The following is a 19,396-nucleotide window of genomic DNA, read 5'->3' on the forward strand; positions in this document are numbered from 1 at the left end:
CTTAGTGATGACACATATGTTGTATTTTTTTGTAGATCATTAAATTTAAAACGTTTCAACAAATATTTAAATTATTTAGTTACTGTTATTTTATTCAAAAATCCCTAAAACTTTATAAATTTATAATTTATCAATTTGTTCCTTCAGAGCTTTTTTGTAGCCCGTGTAATTTTCAAAAAAATTGTCGTTTTATTTTTTTATGTAACTTAAAAATTTGAGCTGTCATGAGTGATTTCAGATAAATTTTTTAAAAAAATAAACTTTCACTCTCCGTAACTAAAAAACTGTCTGACATAAAAATTTTACTCCCAGGGCTTTTTTGTAGATAATTAAATGCCCTTTAACGCTGTATGATTGACAAGGCCACAAGATAATTATTTTATTATAAAAAATAACAATAAACGATAAAAAAATATTTATTTCTGTATTTTAAATGGCAAATGTCATTAAATTATCAGCGGGATTTTTAAATTATAATTAAGGACTTCCATGATTTTTTTTAGCGGATTCTAAATAATTTTCAACACTAAGTCTGATAAAAAATATTTATCCAAAATGACAGTCTAATATATAAAATTATAAGGTAAGAGACCCAGTACCCGACCACATGTATTTGTATATCTATATTTACTAAATATATCTATACAAATTCATGTAATGATCGAGTACTAGTTCCCTGATTGGGTACTAGGTCTCTTACCTTATATGTTTTAAAATTTTTTTTAAATTCATTTACTTTCCCGGGTAAAAAAAATATATATAATTATATGTAAAAAAAAAACAGCCCAAAATAATTATATAAAATTGTATACGATTGAAATTACTAAGGCCAGGATTTTTTTCTTAATTAAAAAACATGAAAATTAATAATTAATGATGTCAAATTATTGATATTACGGCAAAAATATTGGTCGTATAGAAAAATTTTTCAAGTAAAATTTGTTCAGAATTCAATTTTCTAAAAAAAATGTCTCTTATAATTTTTCCTTAGGATTAATCAGGAAGTCGTAATTTCAAAATTAAGATTTTCATAATCAACAAAAATTTGAATCATTCATCATGAATCTTAATTTTGGAATTACCGTGAAAATATTGGTCGTATAAGAAAATCATAAGAGATGATTTTTCAGAAAATTAAATTTCCTACAACTTTTGTTTAAAAATTTTTTTTATAAGACCAATATTTTTGCCGGAATATTAAAAATTTGAACCATTCATTTCAAAACTAAGGCAAAAATCTTGTCTCTAGTAATTACATATAATTATATGTAATTCCATATAATTACATGGCATTGGGAAATTTTTCACATATAATTATATATCATTACACATATATTTTTTTACCCGTTTTTTCAATTTAACCTTACGGTTTCCCATCAATCAAAATTATCCAATTTATATATAATATATATATATATTTTTTTTATATATCTTTATAATTATTTTCTTCCATCTCAAATTGAAAAATTTTTTTTTATATGCATTACAAATATTTGACATTAATTGCCAATTAGATTATTTAGAATAGTAGGTTCATTTTAAATAAATACAAGTAATTATTTTAAGTTTATTGTAATTATACAATTTTTATTCATTATTAATAAATATAATTTAACATAAAAATATAATTATTAAACTACAACAATAATTAGCAAGCAGAGACAAATTTTTTTTATTTAATTATTTAACACAGTTATTAACTGATTAATTAATAAATTATTTATTTATTATTATTATTATTTTTTTGTCGCTGGAATGTCTCAAAGTAATTAATTAAATTTTTATTTTTTTTCATATTTTTGCAGTTCTTAAATATACATTTATATATTTTTTTAATGACTAGAATCAATGACTGAATGTCGTTTATTAATAATTAAATACAGCTTTTTTTTAATACTATAATTCATAATAATAATTATTAATTAATATAAAGTATTAAAGATTCAGGATTTATTCATTTGTTGTAACTATTGAGCAAAGAACGATAGGTTCTGATTAATCAAGATAACCTCAAAAAAAACAACGCAACAGAAAAGTTAAGGGCAATCTTACACAGTACCCCCACTTCTTTCCTTTTTCCTGTGACCTGTAGTTGTAATGACCGTATTTAAATTTTATCAATTAATTAATTAAAAAATTAATTTAAGCGTTAATTGAAAAAAGGACAATTTTAGTTGTAATTTTTTCAGGATGTAGATTTAAAAAAAAATTACTTGCAATTATTTTAAATTACAATTGTCGTGGAGAGAAAATGAATCTCCCGCCATTTTTACGATACTTAAGTCCCTGATTAAAAACTGATTAAATCTGATTGGAACTGAATCAGATTAAATCAGGATTGTTAGGGAGTTTTTTTAAGTATCTGATTAAATCCGACTGAAATTTTCAAATCTGATTCTATAAGAGACTAATAGTTTTTTCCAGATTTCTGATTAATTTTCAATCGAATTCATTCGGAACTTTCTGATTAAATCTGATTAGAATTTTCCAGTCGGATTCAAACGAGATTTTAATATGATCCTGAAAACAGACAAATGACAATTTTCGATTTTTTTTTCAACGGTTTAATATAAAAAAAAAAAAAATGCACATGTAGAAAATGAAAAAAACTACAGGTTTTTTTCTGAAAAAAACTGCAATTTTTCAAAATATTTTTTTTTATAATTTATTGTCTTGAAAAAAATCAAAAAGTTATTAGACGTCGGCTAACTTTAGTATCATGTTTTTGATCAGGAAATAGCCGAGGTCTTATAATTATTTAATTTTTTTCGAGACAATAAATTATAAAAAAAAAATATTTTGAAAAATTTTACCTGTAGTTTTTAACATTTCCTACATGTAAATTTTTTTTTTTTCTTTTGTAACTGATTTGTTAAAAAAAAAACCAAAAATTGTTAATCGTCTCCTAACGAGATCTTCCATTTTCTACGATCAAGTTCTTACTGCGCATGCGCGACAGCAAATAAGCGCATCGTCATAATGGAGTAGAGGGACAGTCGGACAGTAATTCAAAATTTGTTAAATAAATTTTAACCTACAAAATTTTTAATTTCTGATTGTAATCTTGCCATCAAGATTTTCTAGAATTTATAAAACAAATTTCCCTAAACAATCGATTTAAAACTAAGTAATTTTTTTTAAATTTCCATCCTCGCAAAATTAAGACTGCGTTATCTTCTTTTCAATTAATGCCCCAATTTTTTTTTAATTAACCAATAAAATTAAAATACACTTCCGAAAATTGAAAGTCATGAAACTTGAAGTAAAAAGTGGGGGGTGCTGTTCCAAATTGTTCTTATTGTGGTCCCAGTAAGAGAATAGACCTCGGAAACTGTCCCCACTACCAAACATTTATGAACTGCGCATGCGCACTGAAAAGTGGGAGAACATTTAATACATAATACATCCAGAGGGAGTAAAAACCGACGACACCCGAAGTTCAATCTCTTGTTGGGATGACAATAAAATAATCTCGATTAATCAGATCCTAACCTACTTTGCCAAAACAATATAACAAAAAAATGAACCCAACCTTTAATGACATGAGATTCAACCGATCAAAAAGTTATTAATTATTAATCATTAATTATTATTATCTTATAACAAAAAAAAATAACAAAAAAGCGTGCTGATTTTTTTTAAACTTAAACTCTAACTTTTTCAATTATTTTTAGTAATCCGTCTTAATTTATGTTACTTTTTTTTCTTTTAATCAATTTTTTTTTTTTTTTTTTTTTTTTTCCAATTAATCATAATTATAAGTAAAATTATAATTATTATTTTTTAAATATATACAACACTAGACTATATGCGATCTGACATTTTAAAAAGCCTCGATCTCTTCATTGTTAATTTGAAAATTAATAATATTAATATTTATTTATTTATCTTTCCATAAATATCACTGTGTATATATCGTGTTTTATATATTTATTTATTTATTTGTTTTCAATAATTATGTCACGATTAATTATATCAGTACTGCAACAAAAAATTGTTGCCAGTTTAAAAAAAAACAAAATTATTTTTACAACTGCATAAAAAAAAAATAATTTCTTACGCTACATAAATAAATAATTATTTAACAAAGTAATTAAGATATTTACTACATAACAACTACCATAAAAAACTCTATTTTTTTTTAATTATCAATAATTATTTATAATTAATTAAAAAAAAACATTTATAAATTTAATCCAATTAGATTTAAAACGTTTTTTTTTTACACTTTTATTGCATTATTTTTTCCAATAAAATGTTTTTTGCATTCAATAATAAAACTCTTCCGTAAAAAAACGTTTTTCCCAAAACGTTCGGAGAATTTTTATTATTTTTCAATAAAAAAAAAAAAGAATTAAATAAAATAAATAATTAATCATTCAAAAAAAACTGTTAGTCGAAATCTACAATCGTCAGGTTGGATAAAAAAAATTTTCGAACGTTTGTTTATTAAATCCTTGGATTTATTAGTGACCATTAGTAAGTACTGATTAATAATATCCGTGACTCACTTATTGTTAGTGTGTCCTTGATTATCCGTTGACGCTGAAATGGGTGCAGTTGTTGTTGTTGTTGTTGTTGAGGTTAGAGATGAGGTTATTAATGAGGTTGATAAATTTATTGGGGGATTAGTTATTGGTAATTTTCGTGCTAATTTAGACCTTATTTGTCCAGCTAATAATGGGTTTATTGCGTACAACCAGTCGTACACTTCTTTGTCGCCTAATGTTTGGAGTAAATATCCGTGATGTTTTGTGACGACGCTGTAAAAATTTTTTTTTTCAAGTTAATTAACAAGATATTCAAATAGACGATTGAATTCCGCGTAAAATGAGTACCAACATCGATATATTTCATGGTGATAATTATTTTGTCTTTTAATTGTTTAAAAAGTACTCTTTTGTATATTGTTTTTAACAAAAAATTTATTGGGCAAAATTGACTGGTTATTTGAATTGCTGATGCGATTCCGCGTAAAATGAGTACCAACATCGATATATTTCGTTGTGATGAATATTTTGCAGTTTAATTGTTGATTAATTGTTTATATCAATAATTAATATGACCATATAATTTTAAGTGACGCAAATATATTGATGTGGGTACTCAAACGAGAGGGAATTTTATGATAAATACGACTGTGTATATAAAAATATATATAATATAGGTATACCTAAATGTATTTGGTACTTTAACCATAGCGAGTTGATCTTCAGAGTATTCAACTTGTGCAGTGGCTAAATTAATCAATGCCCGTTCGACTGGGTCTTTTTCTTCTCTAAATATAAAAACGTACGGTCTACGTACGGCCTAAAAAAACAAACAAACAAAACACCAGTGTTAATAAAAGCGAATTAATTTTAATTGATTAACTATACGTACCACCCATCGTTTTTTCCAGCCGTTGGTTTTGTGCTCCAAGACATTGAGATACCCCTTGCGGGCTATTACCGGACTGATGCGAATCTCCTCGACTTCCGGTACATAGAGAACTAGATTTTCTTTTAAGGGTGAAGTTGAACCAAGCGGAGCTGGTGCTAGTGATGATTGACTTGAATCTCCGGCCATCATACTTTCCTGTAGCTCATGGAGTCGCGCTCGTTCGGGTGAAGTCAACCTAAAGATGCACGACTTAGAACGACGTACAATAATCCCAGCTGGCTGTAAGTAACACTTGTGTTTTACCCGTAAAACGTTACTCTAATGCGGTTATCCTTTTAATTGATTTCTTAATAAAATTATAATTTATTTATGCAAGCCCGTTTATTTTGAAAAATTTTTCATTTTTTTATCGAACTTATTTGGTCTATATATCGCAACTTAAATCGATATCTCGAAATTTAGATCGTTATCTTGAAGTTTTGATCGATATCTCTAAGTTTATATCGATATTTCGAAGTTCAGATCCATATATCGAAGTTTGAATCGATATATCGAAATTTAGATCAGTATATCGAAGTTTTGATCGATATCTCGAAGTTAGAATCGATATCTCGAAGTTCAGATCGATATATCGAAATTTGAATCGATATATAGAAGTTTAAATCAGTATATCGAAGTTTGAATCGATATCTCGAAGTTAAGATCGATATATCGAAGTTTAGTCTGATACATAAATCGATATCTCGAATCGTAAATCGAAATCTCGGAGTATAAATCAATACATTGATAATAATTCATCGATATCTCGAAGTTCAAATCGATATATCGAAATGTAAGCCGATTTATCGAAAATAATTAATCGATATCTCGAAGTTTGAATCAATATAATAAAATTTCAAATTATATCTAAAATTAATCGATATATCGAAATAGAAATTGAAATCAAAATAAATATCTCGAAATAGAAATCGATATATCGAAAATAATTAATCGATATCTCGAAATTTAAATCGATACATCGAAAATAATTAACCGATCTCTCGAAATTCAAATCGATTTATTAAAACTTAAATCACTATCTCGTAATTATAATTTTTATTATCTTACGAATATCTCAACAAAGCCGCGAATTTTAAAATTTAAAAAATAGTAACACTAGCGAGCATCAAGCAAAAGCATTTGAATTTAATGAAATGTGATGTGGACAACCGCTAGTAAGCGTTTACAGGCATACGCCAAGTGTTACCTGAATGTCAGAGCTATTAGAAGTAGACAAATGTGTTACTGACTCTTGAGATGATGAGGATATCACCGATGACATCATTGATGCTGACATATCGGTCGCGGTGTCGTCTCCAGGTGACACATCACTCAGTACAATTGGCTCCTTGCTTGGAATTCTGCCTTGAATTAACTTAACGTACTTGCTGGCAATTTCTTTCTCACGTTCAGTCATTTCCCATGGCTCATAGACATCTTTGCTCGTTGATTTTTTTAATTTAACTGGGCTAGCGTGTGGTTCGTTTGTTGCCTTTGCCACCATATTGCAGACTTCCTGTATGTTTAAATTAAAAAACTATTTATGTCATTACTCGTTAAGTATTACCCTTTAGTGACAACTAAGGTGACAAAGTGCCTAATTTTGGTTTAAATTTTCACAAAATTAGAGACTCCGTCAATGTTTGTAATTTAGTTATGACTGTGATGAGTAAAAATAAATTTTCAAATGCCATTGGCTAAAATATTTGAAAATTCTGCCTGACAAAAGCCAAAAAAATTCACATATAAAAGTAAATATGAATATGACTGCAGTACAATTTTTTTCAAAAATCATTGTAATGAAAAAATTTTCCAAAGTCGCTCAAAAATTTCAAAAACTTTTTTCATTATCAAAATTTTCTTGCCGCAAGAAATTTATTTTCGCCCCAAAAAAAGTTTTTACTCCCCCGTGAATATTTTTGCTTTCAATTCGTAATTTAAAAAATTCCTCGGAGCGATTGAAAATTTTTCGCGCCAAGAAATTCTGTTTTTCTGTGTATAAAATAATGAATTTACGGTTTGATTCGGCAACAAACTACAAAATACTAGAACTCATATAGATTTTTTTTCCCAAATTATGAACATATTTTTAGAGCGGAACGAATGAAATTCAAAAATGACCAAAATAATGTGCGCCCTAGAAGTTACCGTAACCTAAAAGCAATAATTGGTACCGTAATACCCACATTTACTTCACAATTAACCAAATTTAACTAAAAATATTTTAAAATTTACTGGCTCATTTTACCCTCTTACTAAATGCAAATAAATAAAAAAAAAAATAAGCAGATCCATGATCGCAAATTAGTGCATTTAAAAACCTACCAAACTATTCCATACCTTCTCGCTCTTAGTGAAGTCACACTGAGTCTTATTACAAATCGGCATCTTGTCGATGCCCAGTTTCTCCCTCAGCAGGAGAGTATGCCGAATTTTCTCCACCTCCTCCAGACGGGTTAGTTTTTCCAACTCCCATTGGTGATCGAAGATCAAACTGTCGCCGCGTGGCCGCCATCCGTGAAGATTTTCTTCTCCGCGGACGTAAGTCGAACTGGTGTCAAGAACCCGCCGCTGGCGTCGCTGTACGCCAGCTTCGGATGACCGCCGTAAGACCAGTTCGTAGACGCCGCTCAAACGATTGGCCTCCTGGTTACGATAGCTACCGCTAAAGAGATGTTTTAGTGACCGCGGTCCGACCCGCGCATCTCTGCCGTAAATAATCATGCTCAGATCTTTGGTAATGATAGCCGGTCTTCCGCAGTTTTCAAGTTCCAAATACGCAGAAATAGTCATGAATATTTGCTCGCCGTAAGATGTCACGCGGTTAAGAAGGTTTGAATTGTGAAGGGAACTGTCCCAGGCGGCTTCAAAACGGAACATGCATCGATCATCTCCAGGTATTTCTAAATACTCGCCCGGGAATAGTCCGAGCGATAATACTGATGAGTCGTTATCTTCTTCTTCGGGTTCGGGTGTGTTACGTATGCGCCCGACGACCAATTCGCGAACGTCTTTCCAGCGCAATTCCTGGGCGTGTTCATGAACAATTGTGATACGAATGCGTCGCTGTATTCCTTGGTGCAGAAGGAACACACCGCGGCAGGGTAAATCGTCACTGTGGTCTACTACAAGGGGCACGTACTCGCCGTTGGGCGCCAGTTCGCATATTTCGAACCACACGAGAACGTCATACTTTGCGTGAATGTGGGATGTACTGGGAGATGGCAATACCGAACCGAATTTTGGGGATCTTACCGGTTGGCTTATTGGTATTGAAGGTGGTAACATTCGTTTTGGTGGCTGTCGAACGCTGGAAATTTCAAAATTTATTAAACTGAAACGAACGTAAATATTTTACAATTAAGAAAAAATGTTTGTGAGAAAAAGTTAAGACAAAATGGCGTCTGACTGCGATCTACTGTCATTTGCTGCAGCCTTAAGGGGCGCCACTAGTGTGAAATTTTGGAAAAGCGTTTTTTTTTTGCATATTTCGATAGTCTCCCTGGCAGATCTGAATTACAGTCATTACGCAATTTACGGTAATTTAATGATATTCGGAAGAATTACGGCGTTTTACGGTAAATTACGGGATTTTACAACAAAATACGGGATTTTACGGTAAATGTGACACTTTGCGGTAAACTTATGGCATATTAAGGAGGAATTGCAGTATTTTACGACAAAAGTATGGTATTTTTACCGTAATATTGGGAAAGGCTAGCGGTATTTTACCGTAAAGTAAAGTACTGCACTGTAAAAACTATAAAAATAAAAATGCATACGGTGCTTACGGTAAAAAATTGCCGCAAATTACGATAAAGTGACGTATTTTACCGTAATTCGCCGAGTGTTACTGTAACTTACCGTAAATTGACTAAACTGCGGGAAATTTGTCGTAGAAATGCCGGATTTTACGGCAAATTACGGTAATTGACCGTAAATCGGATCCACCAGGGCTATAGCTTTTGAGGTACAGCCATCTGAAGAGCAGCTCATCGGTTTTCGAAACTACATTTTTAAAATTTGCTGCAGTTATAACTCGAAGACAAATCAAAGGATCGATTTGATTCTTTTTACAGCTTCTTTGTTATGTTTCTCCATATCACGAACCTCCAGTTTTCCGATCGAATAACAAATGTAATTTTGGCAGGCAAAAAATCTTCAAATTTTCGCGCGAAAATTGAAACTTTTTTTAAAAAACTCCGCCATTTTGTTAAATTTCAATTTTTTTCGATCGAGGGTCATAGTAGGGACAATACCTTCTAGTTTAATAAAATTTATGGTTTTTTCCTGCAATGCGAAGTTCGCTATCACTGCAGTAGTAGCAGTAGGGAGACTGTTTTTTTTAGCCTTGGGAGATTGCGAATAATTCGCTGAATTTTCAATTTTTTGGGCCAAAAATTTTATCATATATTTATTATATATCCAAAAATATATCCATAAATTATTAAAACATACTATGTAGTAGTTTTCTTTAGAAAAATTCCCAAAAATCACCTTTTTTTAGGCGGTCACACTAGTGGTTCCCCTTAAAGTAACTAAGAAAAAAAATAACTTACTAGTCTAATTTAGCGTCTTTGTGTAACGGGTGCTGCTGATAGTGTCCGAAAACTTCAAAAACAATTGGCTGAGTCTTCAAATAATCCAAAAATGATTTGGTGACAGTGACAGTAATATTTTGTACATGATAAAAACCAGGCGGGTTTCCCTTGCCGGTATTCTTAACCGGCTCCGTTGAGAAAGCCTCGTCATGACGATGTAGGAAGTTGAACTGACAGAATATATCTGCGTACTCAGTAGAGATGCCCATCGCCTGGAGAACAGTAACGCGGAAAGTGAATTCAACCCCAGGTTGAAGGTGATCCGGGAGTTCCTCTTCCTTCATATCGCTGGCGACGGAACTGTCACCGCGTCCACTGTCCCCATCGCAGACTTCTTCTTCATCTTTAATATGCTCTTTTCCGTCAGTCTGACCCTCTACCACACGTTCCTCCGGCATTATCATCTGCTGGCTCTTCTCCATATTTGAAGTCAACGCTGCACGCTTGCCATGGCGCTGGTTGTTGCTGCCAAATAAGTCATCGTCGAATGATATACGAGCTGATTGACGTACCCCGCTTGAGTATTCACTGTTTTCCGCTTCTAGAACAAGGATTGGTCAACCAAAATATCTTCCCAAACAAATGGGGTTATTCAACAAAAAAATGAGTTGCCGCATATTTTTATTTAAGTATTCGCATTGCATATGAATTTGGGGTTCCACTTATTTCTGATAAGCAACTATCCAGTATTGTACATATCGCTGGATAAATTTTGTCAGCGAGTATGTAACCGCGGATTGACGATACTTTTTTGATTACAAGATAACAAACTGCGGGGTGTAAGACGTAAAAATGATTTAACATCTGAGTTAATGCGTTTAGTTGATATTTTTATATAGATTTTCTTTAATTATTATCCGATTAAAAAGTTTTAAATTGTCAAGATGCACAATGTGACATAGAACGTCAATGGATTAATTGATTCTCAAGTCAACCATCAATACTTAAGTCATATGTATAAAGTGCCATAGGTGATAGTTTAGTCCCGAGTACGCCAGCGGACTCATCAGTGAGGCCGCCTTGACGTACTCTGCCTCAGACTATCTTTCTATTAATACGATCGGAGCCACAACAATGTAGTGAACTTGGCTGCATTAACTCGGTAACAACCCAAGGCGGATAGTAACTTATCCCTATGCATCTACTCACATCCTTTCGAGTCGTAATAATATTTCCCAAGTGATAAAACTACTGACGAATTACCAACATAAATTATTTAAAGTTTGTACTTTAGTTAGACCTTCAAGTCGCCGCCGTCCATCTTACGGCAATGAATAAATAATATTATTATTTTGAATTTTAAATTAATTATTTATATGAATTTGTAAAGACGACAAGCCATCGAGGCTATTTTTCAACCGTAAGGATACAAAGTTTGACCCGCTAGTTGTAATTTAGATTCTTTCGCCCTAATTTCCTCAATCCGCCGTAAAACTGAACGGGTTACCAAGAACCATTTTGTCCCACGTGATAATAAAATTCTTCTGCTGACCATTTTGTGTTCAACGATTTCAGAAGAGTTTAAATATCAAAATTTAGTTTACAAAATGTTTTGCATAAAAATAAATAAAAATTGCGGCATCTCTTTTACACGAAATTCATAATTTTAGAAATAAGCGAAGTTTGGGGTCAGCAATACGTACCAATAACAGCTTGAACAGCAACACGCAGATAACCTTTGACGTCCCCTTTTTCGTTGACAATGGCCACCTTGTGTATCAGCGGTACCGGATACATCAGATTGCTCAAGTAAATAAATGAGCGTCCGACCATGCGGAACCAGGGAAATCGGTCGTAAAATGGATCACCGCCGGTTATACTCTCGATATTGTAATCCGGTGATGTTGGCGATAGTTCGGCCTCATTGTGATACATTTCGCGCATCAGTTCGAGACGTTGTCTATACCAGAAGTACGTTAATTATTTATTAGTGGACATGGTTTTTAATAAAGAGAACCGCTAACTTTTGAAATAATTTTAATCGACTGTAGATTTTCGACTAATTATTTATTACTAATCATATATTATTAATTTTTAATGATATCTTATAGTAGAATCGTAATTATTTTTGACTGTGTATATATTTGAAAAAAATCTATGTAACATATATATGATATATTCATTGCGCATAAATATATTTACACACAAGATCGTTTATGTTGATATATATGTCGACATTTGTGTAAACATGTATATTATTCAGCATATTTGTTTTTTGCGCACATATATGCGCATATATGTTCCATCTATTGTCGCATTTATTCATTACTATGCAGGGCTAAAATAGGGACAAGTGGAAAAAATTTCTGGACTGATAAGAATGGAAGATGTGAATAAAAAATATGTTTTCATATTCCTCGTTATCAATTTAAAACTTTATAAACTTTTTTATTTGAAAATCTCTTGAAATCTTTTCGTCCGAATATTTAAATGCTTTTTTTTCTACGGCAATATTTTTTGGAATTTTTTTTCAACATTCAAATAGTGATCAATAGATGGCGTTCCTGATTTAATAATGATAAACAAAATGGCAGCTAAATTTTTTCATGAAATACCAGTTTTTAAATTTTATTAACTACAATTAAACCAAAAGGATTCAGATAGTGGTTTTCAAAAAAGTCCTTCTATTTAATAATTCCGATGTAATAAGAAAAGAAATAGATCAATCGGTTGTGTATTTTTTAAGTTATTGTGTTTACCAACATCCGTACGTACCCATATAACGATCTTTTCAATTCTTGAGCAAGTCTGCTCTCAAGATCGATAGATGCGAGTATCTTTTTTTACGTATGTGTCTTGCTGCAGATGTTTGTGACCAGATTTGAATTGCAAGTCTACTGCAAACCTTTCACAAGACATTCGTGCCAGATTATAACTTAATTCTGGAGGAAAATAGTTGCGCATGACTTGCTCAAGATCTGCTCAAGGCTCAAAATTGACCTTCAGCCTTGAGCAGATCTTGAGTAAGCCACGCGTAAGTACCTGCTGTGTTACTGGTGCAAGAAATGCGTCAGAATTTTTTCATTGCACGTGTTCAAGATATCTTCAATATTCTTGCGTACAATACACAGAAAGATTAGAACCCGACTGGTTACTGTTCTGCACCCGACTTAGTACGGTGTTGGAAGAAAATGCGAAGCTTTAGTGCAACTTCACACTCATTACTGTGCGGAACCTGACTAAGTCGGGTGCAGAACAGTAACCAGTCGGGTCCTAATCTTTCCGTGTACCATGAGCAAGACATACATAAATCTTGACATAGATTTCTTGATACACGATCTTGCGAAAGACACATACGTAGAAAAAGACACTAGCAGCTAGCCCAGTCAGCATTCAAGTCGGAATGACTGCTTTACGACTTTTTGAAGGCATCCTCAAGAATTCTTATGACTTCTTAAAGGTGTCATTTTTAAAAACTCTTAATTAAAGTTCTTGAAGACTCCATAAATAAGACATCAGTTTTGTGACCCCTAAATGTATTCTTTTTTTTTAACTTCTTTATGAAGTCAAAATTAGGAGTTCCCTCGCAGATTTGAATCACGGTGGAAATACGGTGGGTTTGTTCCATTTTACCACTGTGATTACGCGGTGGATACACCGTGGAACCACGGTGGTGAAATAGCACAAAGCCACTGTGGAATCACGGTGGATACACCGCGTAATCACAGTGGATACACTGTGTATACCCGGTGGTGAAATGGAACAAACCCACTGTGTAACCACGGTAGATCCACGGTGTTTCCACCGTGATTCAAATTTGCGAGGGTTCCTTAAGACGTCATGGTAAGTTTATACTGTAGTCTTATTTGCGAAGTCAGAAAAACGAACTCTTTGAGAACTCTTTTTAAAGACGTCTTACTGAGTTCGCTAGGTGGCTCAATCGACATCTTGAGAACTTCTTAGACTTCTTTAAGATGTTAAATGAGACGTCCAAATCATAAATAGGAACTCATTCAGAAATCATCAAGACGTCAATTTGCCATCTAGGGGAACTTAGGGGTCTTGCTCAAGAACTTACTCCAGCATTTTGTTCAAACACGTGTTACTAGGGTACTGACGGACATCACAAGTATTTAAAAAAAGTGACTTAAAATTGTGTTCGTTTCACTCATTACTAAATTATCTTTTCTCCTCGACGGGCGGAAAGCGTCAACTTTCGTCCCGCTGTGCAAAACGAAGTTGCCGCTTTCCGCCTCCGTCGAGGAGAAAAATAGCATACACTCCTCGGGAAGTAAATAAGAAAGCCTCAGATCACATGTTTGTTGACCTCGGCTTCGCCTCGGCCAACAATTACATGTGATCTGAGACATTTCTTACTTTACTTCCCTCAGTGTGTAATATACTATTTAAAATTTTGAATGTGTAAATATGATTTTTACGTAAGTGAATCAGCTGGGACCGAGTAAGCGTTAGCAGAACACATCTCACTGCTTCGCAATTGAGTTGTGCAATAAATATAAAGATAATATTAAATACTGATAATATAACATTACATAATTTCCGATTTATGTAAGATAAAATTGATTGAAAAACTAATTAATCGACCGAGTGAACAATAAATAAAAATGACCGAATCGATTTATTATTTCACAGCCAGCGGTTCTCTATCTATTACATTAAATATAAAAATTAGACATACATTTTATAAAAAACATTGTTAAGGACATGTGCAAGCCGTGCACGACAAGACATTAAGCTTTGATAATATATATAGATATGTATATATATGTTTATAAGCTTGGATGATATATATTTATAATTTGATAATTATTATTTTTATAAATGGGGAAAACGCGAACCGAAAACCAACCTCGAAGGCAAAAGATTTGCGAGCGAGAACCTCGTATACAAATGGAATATATCATCCTCCGCTGGTAGAGTGTCGGGAAACAGGTCTATGCCTACATCTTCATTGTACACGTGACGCATCAATTCCAAGCGCTGTCTACAATTTATATTACATATATTTATGTATATATTTGTGTATATTTTTAATTAAAGCTTTAATTCTAAATAAAACAGCTTCAATTTAATAATAATTCTCACCAGTGAGAAGACCCTAGTCTTATCTTTTGCCTTTGAGATTTTAAAATCTATGATTTTTTGATCAGTCACATCATCATTGCTCAGCTAACACCGTTTTAAATTTAAGAATAAGTTCTTACCGAAGTTTATCCAGAGTCCAGTAATGAGTCGCGCCATTTTTGGTGTCTTGAACTTCGACGGCGACAATTGTTCGGGGGAATGGACGTTCTTCGTCTTCTTCGTCGTCCGTTGGCAGCAAATCGGGAGGTAGAGGCGAGTAGAGAGTGTCTGTTAGTAGAGTAAATTGAAATTGAACCTAATAAAAGATAAAAAAAAAAATTTCTTTGTTAAGTGACTGTTGGTTAATGGCGAAGTTTAAGTGGCGCCCACTTTATGCTAACGGGTAAGTTTACATTGAGACGTTTAAGATGCAAGCTCACGTTTATAAACTTTTAGAGATTGCGATATAACTTTACAAATATATATGTTGTAATATAAATTATAAAGCAAAATTTCAAATTTTCTATCGCGAATTTATAAAAATACGTTTTCTATGGAACTAATTTATGACCCGAAAAAATTAACCCTGCAATTTCTGTACTAAAATTTGAGTTTAAAATTATTTTTAAAAAATATACTTTAAAATATATGAATATTATAATGTGATATATTGCACAATATGTAAAATAATATTTATATTTTTGCCGTATTAATGTTTACGAGATATACGAAAAAATCCTCAAAAAGTTTTTTTTTTAATTTTTATATTTCGTATAACTCGTAAACTACGCGACCGGTTGACTTTAAAATCTATCCAGATCTAAGTCTTGATGAGCCCTTTCGATTGCCGCCAAGTTTATTCAAATCAGTTGATTCGTTCCAAAGATCTCGTACGACAAAAATTAGTTTCCACACCCACACGCGCGGATGTCCACCCGGAAATACTCAGAATAGTTTGCTATCCCCATGAAAAAAATTTAGAAAAATATATTTTTCATATAAAAAAAATATATTAAAAATACATAAGAAATATATTAATATGTATAAAATATGTACAAAAAATATATTTTAAATAGCTAACTTTTGGCCGATTTTCGTATATGTTTTATATATTTTAAATATATTAAAAATATATCTTAGAATATAAAAAAATACATGTGTAAAAATATACAAAAAATATATTTTTTTTATATTTAAAATATAAAAGAAATATAGGTATGGTAATATAAAAAAAATATATTAGTAATATATTTTTAAGTTAATCACCAACATAAAAAATGAAATATAAAAAATTTATATAAAAAATATATTTTTAATTCAACCAAAAACCTAGGTAAAAAAAAATATAAAAAAATTATATAAAAAATATATTTTTTATATAAATTTTTTATATTTCATTTTCTAGGTTGGTGATTAACTTAAAAATATATTTTTTGTATATTTTTATACATTCTAAGATATATTTTTAATATATTTAAAATATATAAAATACATACGAAAATCGGCCAAAAGTTAGCTATTTAAAATATATTTTTTATACATATTTTATATATTTTTTATGTATTTTTAATATATTTTTTTTATATGAAAAATATATATTTTTTATATTTTAACAAATATTTTTTTTATAAATTTTTTTCATGGGGGTAGGTCCTCAAAACATTGAGATCCAATGGAAACTCAATTTTCGAAAATCGGATCGAAAGAAATAACTTCCGAAAATTTCAATTTTTATAGCAGAAAGTTAAAAACTTTTAAGTGAATGCTTACCTTCTTCTTAAGCTCGACAGAAATAGCGTTAGCTTCTTTGAGAAATATTGCATTGCCCCATAAATCATCGCGTAAGCTTGTGAATTGATGATACTTCCATTTACGAAAGGCCCAACCAGCAAGTTGGAATTCACGCTCGTTCCAATTGCTCTCTGCGTCAAACAATGGGTTGACTGAAATGACAATTCATAATCGGGAAAATATTGTAGCCAAGCATAAACTTTATTCTTTCATTGTTTGTTTGTTTGGTTAAACTTTGCGGATTAGTAAGCGGATAAGTGAATATTATTTTTGTTAATTCAGTAAAGTACCTACCGAAAATATCTTCTTCAATATTATTAAAGTCCTCGGGTGTGTAGCTGCTGTACATTGACATTGTCATGCTTTGTTCTTCCACTTGTTTCTGTAACGCATCGATCCGTGCTTCGAATTTCTGAAAAAGATAAAAAATTCTGAATACTTGAATTCAAACGCGACTGAATTTATAGAATGGAATGTCTAGAAAATTTTTATAAGTTAAATAATTCATCAATTTCCGACATAACCAAATTCTAAAGTTTTCTGATAATAATTTCATTTAAGTCTTGCGCAAACCGGTCACCAGTTGTCTCCGTCTTTATGTGACTTTGAAATTCAGTGCAGACATGAGTGAAAAGTTTTAAATTTAGTCTTGTACAAAACTTACAAAAAAACTGTGTTATGTATCTAAAGATTTCTTCAGACGAACTAACACGTGATGATAAAATTACTTACACATTTCTTGAGCAAAACTTGCGCCAGAAATTTAATAGAACTCACGCATGGCTTGCGCCAGATTTTTTTAAAAAACTCTTCATATATATCGTAGTACTGAGGCATTTTTAATAAATTTCTGCGCGAGTTTTGCTAAAGAAATGCGTAAGTGATTTTATCAACGGGTCGTGTAGTGATGCGGAATGACCGTCATTGAGTTCCGTCACAAGACGATCCGCTGACGGTCTTGTAACCGACGATCTTCAATGGCGATTCCGTTCAAATGCGAAATGGCCGTCAGAAATTTTTCGGTCAGAATCCGTCGCTTCGAACCGTCAAAAAATTTTTCGTCACAACGCACTAGATGATTGGACGCAATTTTTATTTTAAATAATTGAAAAATTTATTTTTCCCTCCGTATTCTTATCTTCTAGTATTTTTAAAAAATGGCGGGTTAAAAATTTGAATTTGTATAAGAGTTATAAAGGCGTTTGTAAGAGGTCATAATTGTAACGGTCCGTCATTTTATGACCAGTCCGCTGACCATGACGACGGTAAAAAATGACCTGGGTCATCTCAGGGTTTTCTGCAAGACACTTTCAAAATTAACACAACACAGTAAAAAATATTGTGTTAAAATCAACACAATTTGTGTGTTAGAAACGGTCCACTCAATATTTGTGTTATTTTTCAACACAGACTATTTGTGTTGAATTTCAACGCAAAATTTGTGTTAAAATTTCAACACAAAATTCGAGTAATATAAGAAGTAACTTCAACACTTTTTAAATGTTAATGGTGACACAAAAAAAATGTTAACTTTTATAATTGTACCATGGATTATTTTTAGGTTATCAAAAGTGTCAACAATTATTATTTAACATTTAACTATTTTGTGATAATAAACATGATCCTAAAGTTAGCAGACAGTTAACAATTTTTTAATTTTTTTATCAACAAATCAATTATGAAAAAAAAAAATAAAAATATGCGCATGTAGAAAAGTAAAAAAGCTACAGATGCAATTTTTTAAATATTTTTTTTTTTTAAACTATGCGAATCATGAACTTTGTCAACTTAATTTTTTTATGTCCAATTGAAAATAAATAAAATCAATGTCACAAAAATAATAACTAACCAAGCAAAACTGATGCTTAATGGCGCTTCCCGCGTGAATTGAAGGAAGGCATTTTTTTTAACACAATTCAACTGTCGTTTCAACACTTTTTTTGTGTTGATATTAAAGTAAGACTTAATAAATGTTAATAATATCGATTTTTGTACTAGGTAACACTTTTAAAGTGTTTAATAGGAGATCGATTGAAAATTTTAAAGTAACACAAAGAATTGTGTTGATTTGACACAAAATAATCAACACAAAAAATTTAACACGGACCGTTTTTAACACAGATACACAATATTTTTTACTGTGAAGATTGTCTTCCGTACATCATCTTGTGTAAGTCCATGTATGAGTCGTTAAAAAAAAATTAATGATCAAAGTCGTGAGCAGAAACTCGTGATAAAAATTTTGTTAATAGAATTCTAGGTTATAACAGAAATTTTACCTTGCGCTCCTCTTCAAACAATTGGTCAGCTGTTTCTTTTTCTTTACGAAACTGTTCCTCGAGTACCAGCAAACGTTTTTCCATTTCAACTTTCAAATCAATTCCTTGTTTTTCGAGTAATTCTATTTGTGCAAAATTCCAGTCTACTGTCTCGACATTTCCTGGTGTTTCTGCGGGTGAATTTTTTTCGCGCCTCACTCTCACTGTTGTAAAAAATCATTTAAATAAATAAATAAATTGTAAACTATTAAATGAAGTAAGTATAAAATATATGCGGGT

At 31.4% G+C, this 19,396-nt stretch overlaps 1 protein-coding gene across 10 annotated transcripts in view; it reads right to left on the reverse strand.

Moving 5' to 3' along the window:
• Positions 1-1,780: 1,780 nt before the first annotated feature.
• The window catches only part of LOC130664443 (kinesin-like protein unc-104), a 32,622-nt gene continuing 15,006 nt past the window's right edge, over positions 1,781-19,396 (reverse strand). For 3 of the 10 annotated variants that reach the window (XM_057464325.1, XM_057464324.1, XM_057464330.1), the window contains 12 exons: positions 19,118-19,320; positions 17,133-17,250; positions 16,818-16,990; positions 15,188-15,363; positions 14,833-14,967; positions 11,666-11,922; positions 9,981-10,563; positions 7,762-8,731; positions 6,629-6,958; positions 5,383-5,661; positions 5,174-5,310; positions 1,781-4,763 (listed from right to left, as the gene is read on the reverse strand). In XM_057464325.1, the coding sequence (XP_057320308.1) occupies positions 4,508-4,763; positions 5,174-5,310; positions 5,383-5,661; positions 6,629-6,958; positions 7,762-8,731; positions 9,981-10,563; positions 11,666-11,922; positions 14,833-14,967; positions 15,188-15,363; positions 16,818-16,990; positions 17,133-17,250; positions 19,118-19,320 (3,617 nt within the window). In that variant the 3' untranslated portion in view covers positions 1,781-4,507. Of the gene's footprint in view, positions 4,764-5,173; positions 5,311-5,382; positions 5,662-6,628; positions 6,959-7,746; positions 8,732-9,980; positions 10,564-11,665; positions 11,923-14,832; positions 14,968-15,187; positions 15,364-16,817; positions 16,991-17,132; positions 17,251-19,117; positions 19,321-19,396 lie in introns of all 10 variants that reach the window. The other 7 variants (XM_057464329.1, XM_057464327.1, XM_057464326.1 and 4 more) reach the window with 7 other exon arrangements.

Source organism: Microplitis mediator, chromosome 3, assembly GCF_029852145.1.
Source record: "Microplitis mediator isolate UGA2020A chromosome 3, iyMicMedi2.1, whole genome shotgun sequence".
NCBI lineage: Eukaryota > Metazoa > Arthropoda > Insecta > Hymenoptera > Braconidae > Microplitis > Microplitis mediator.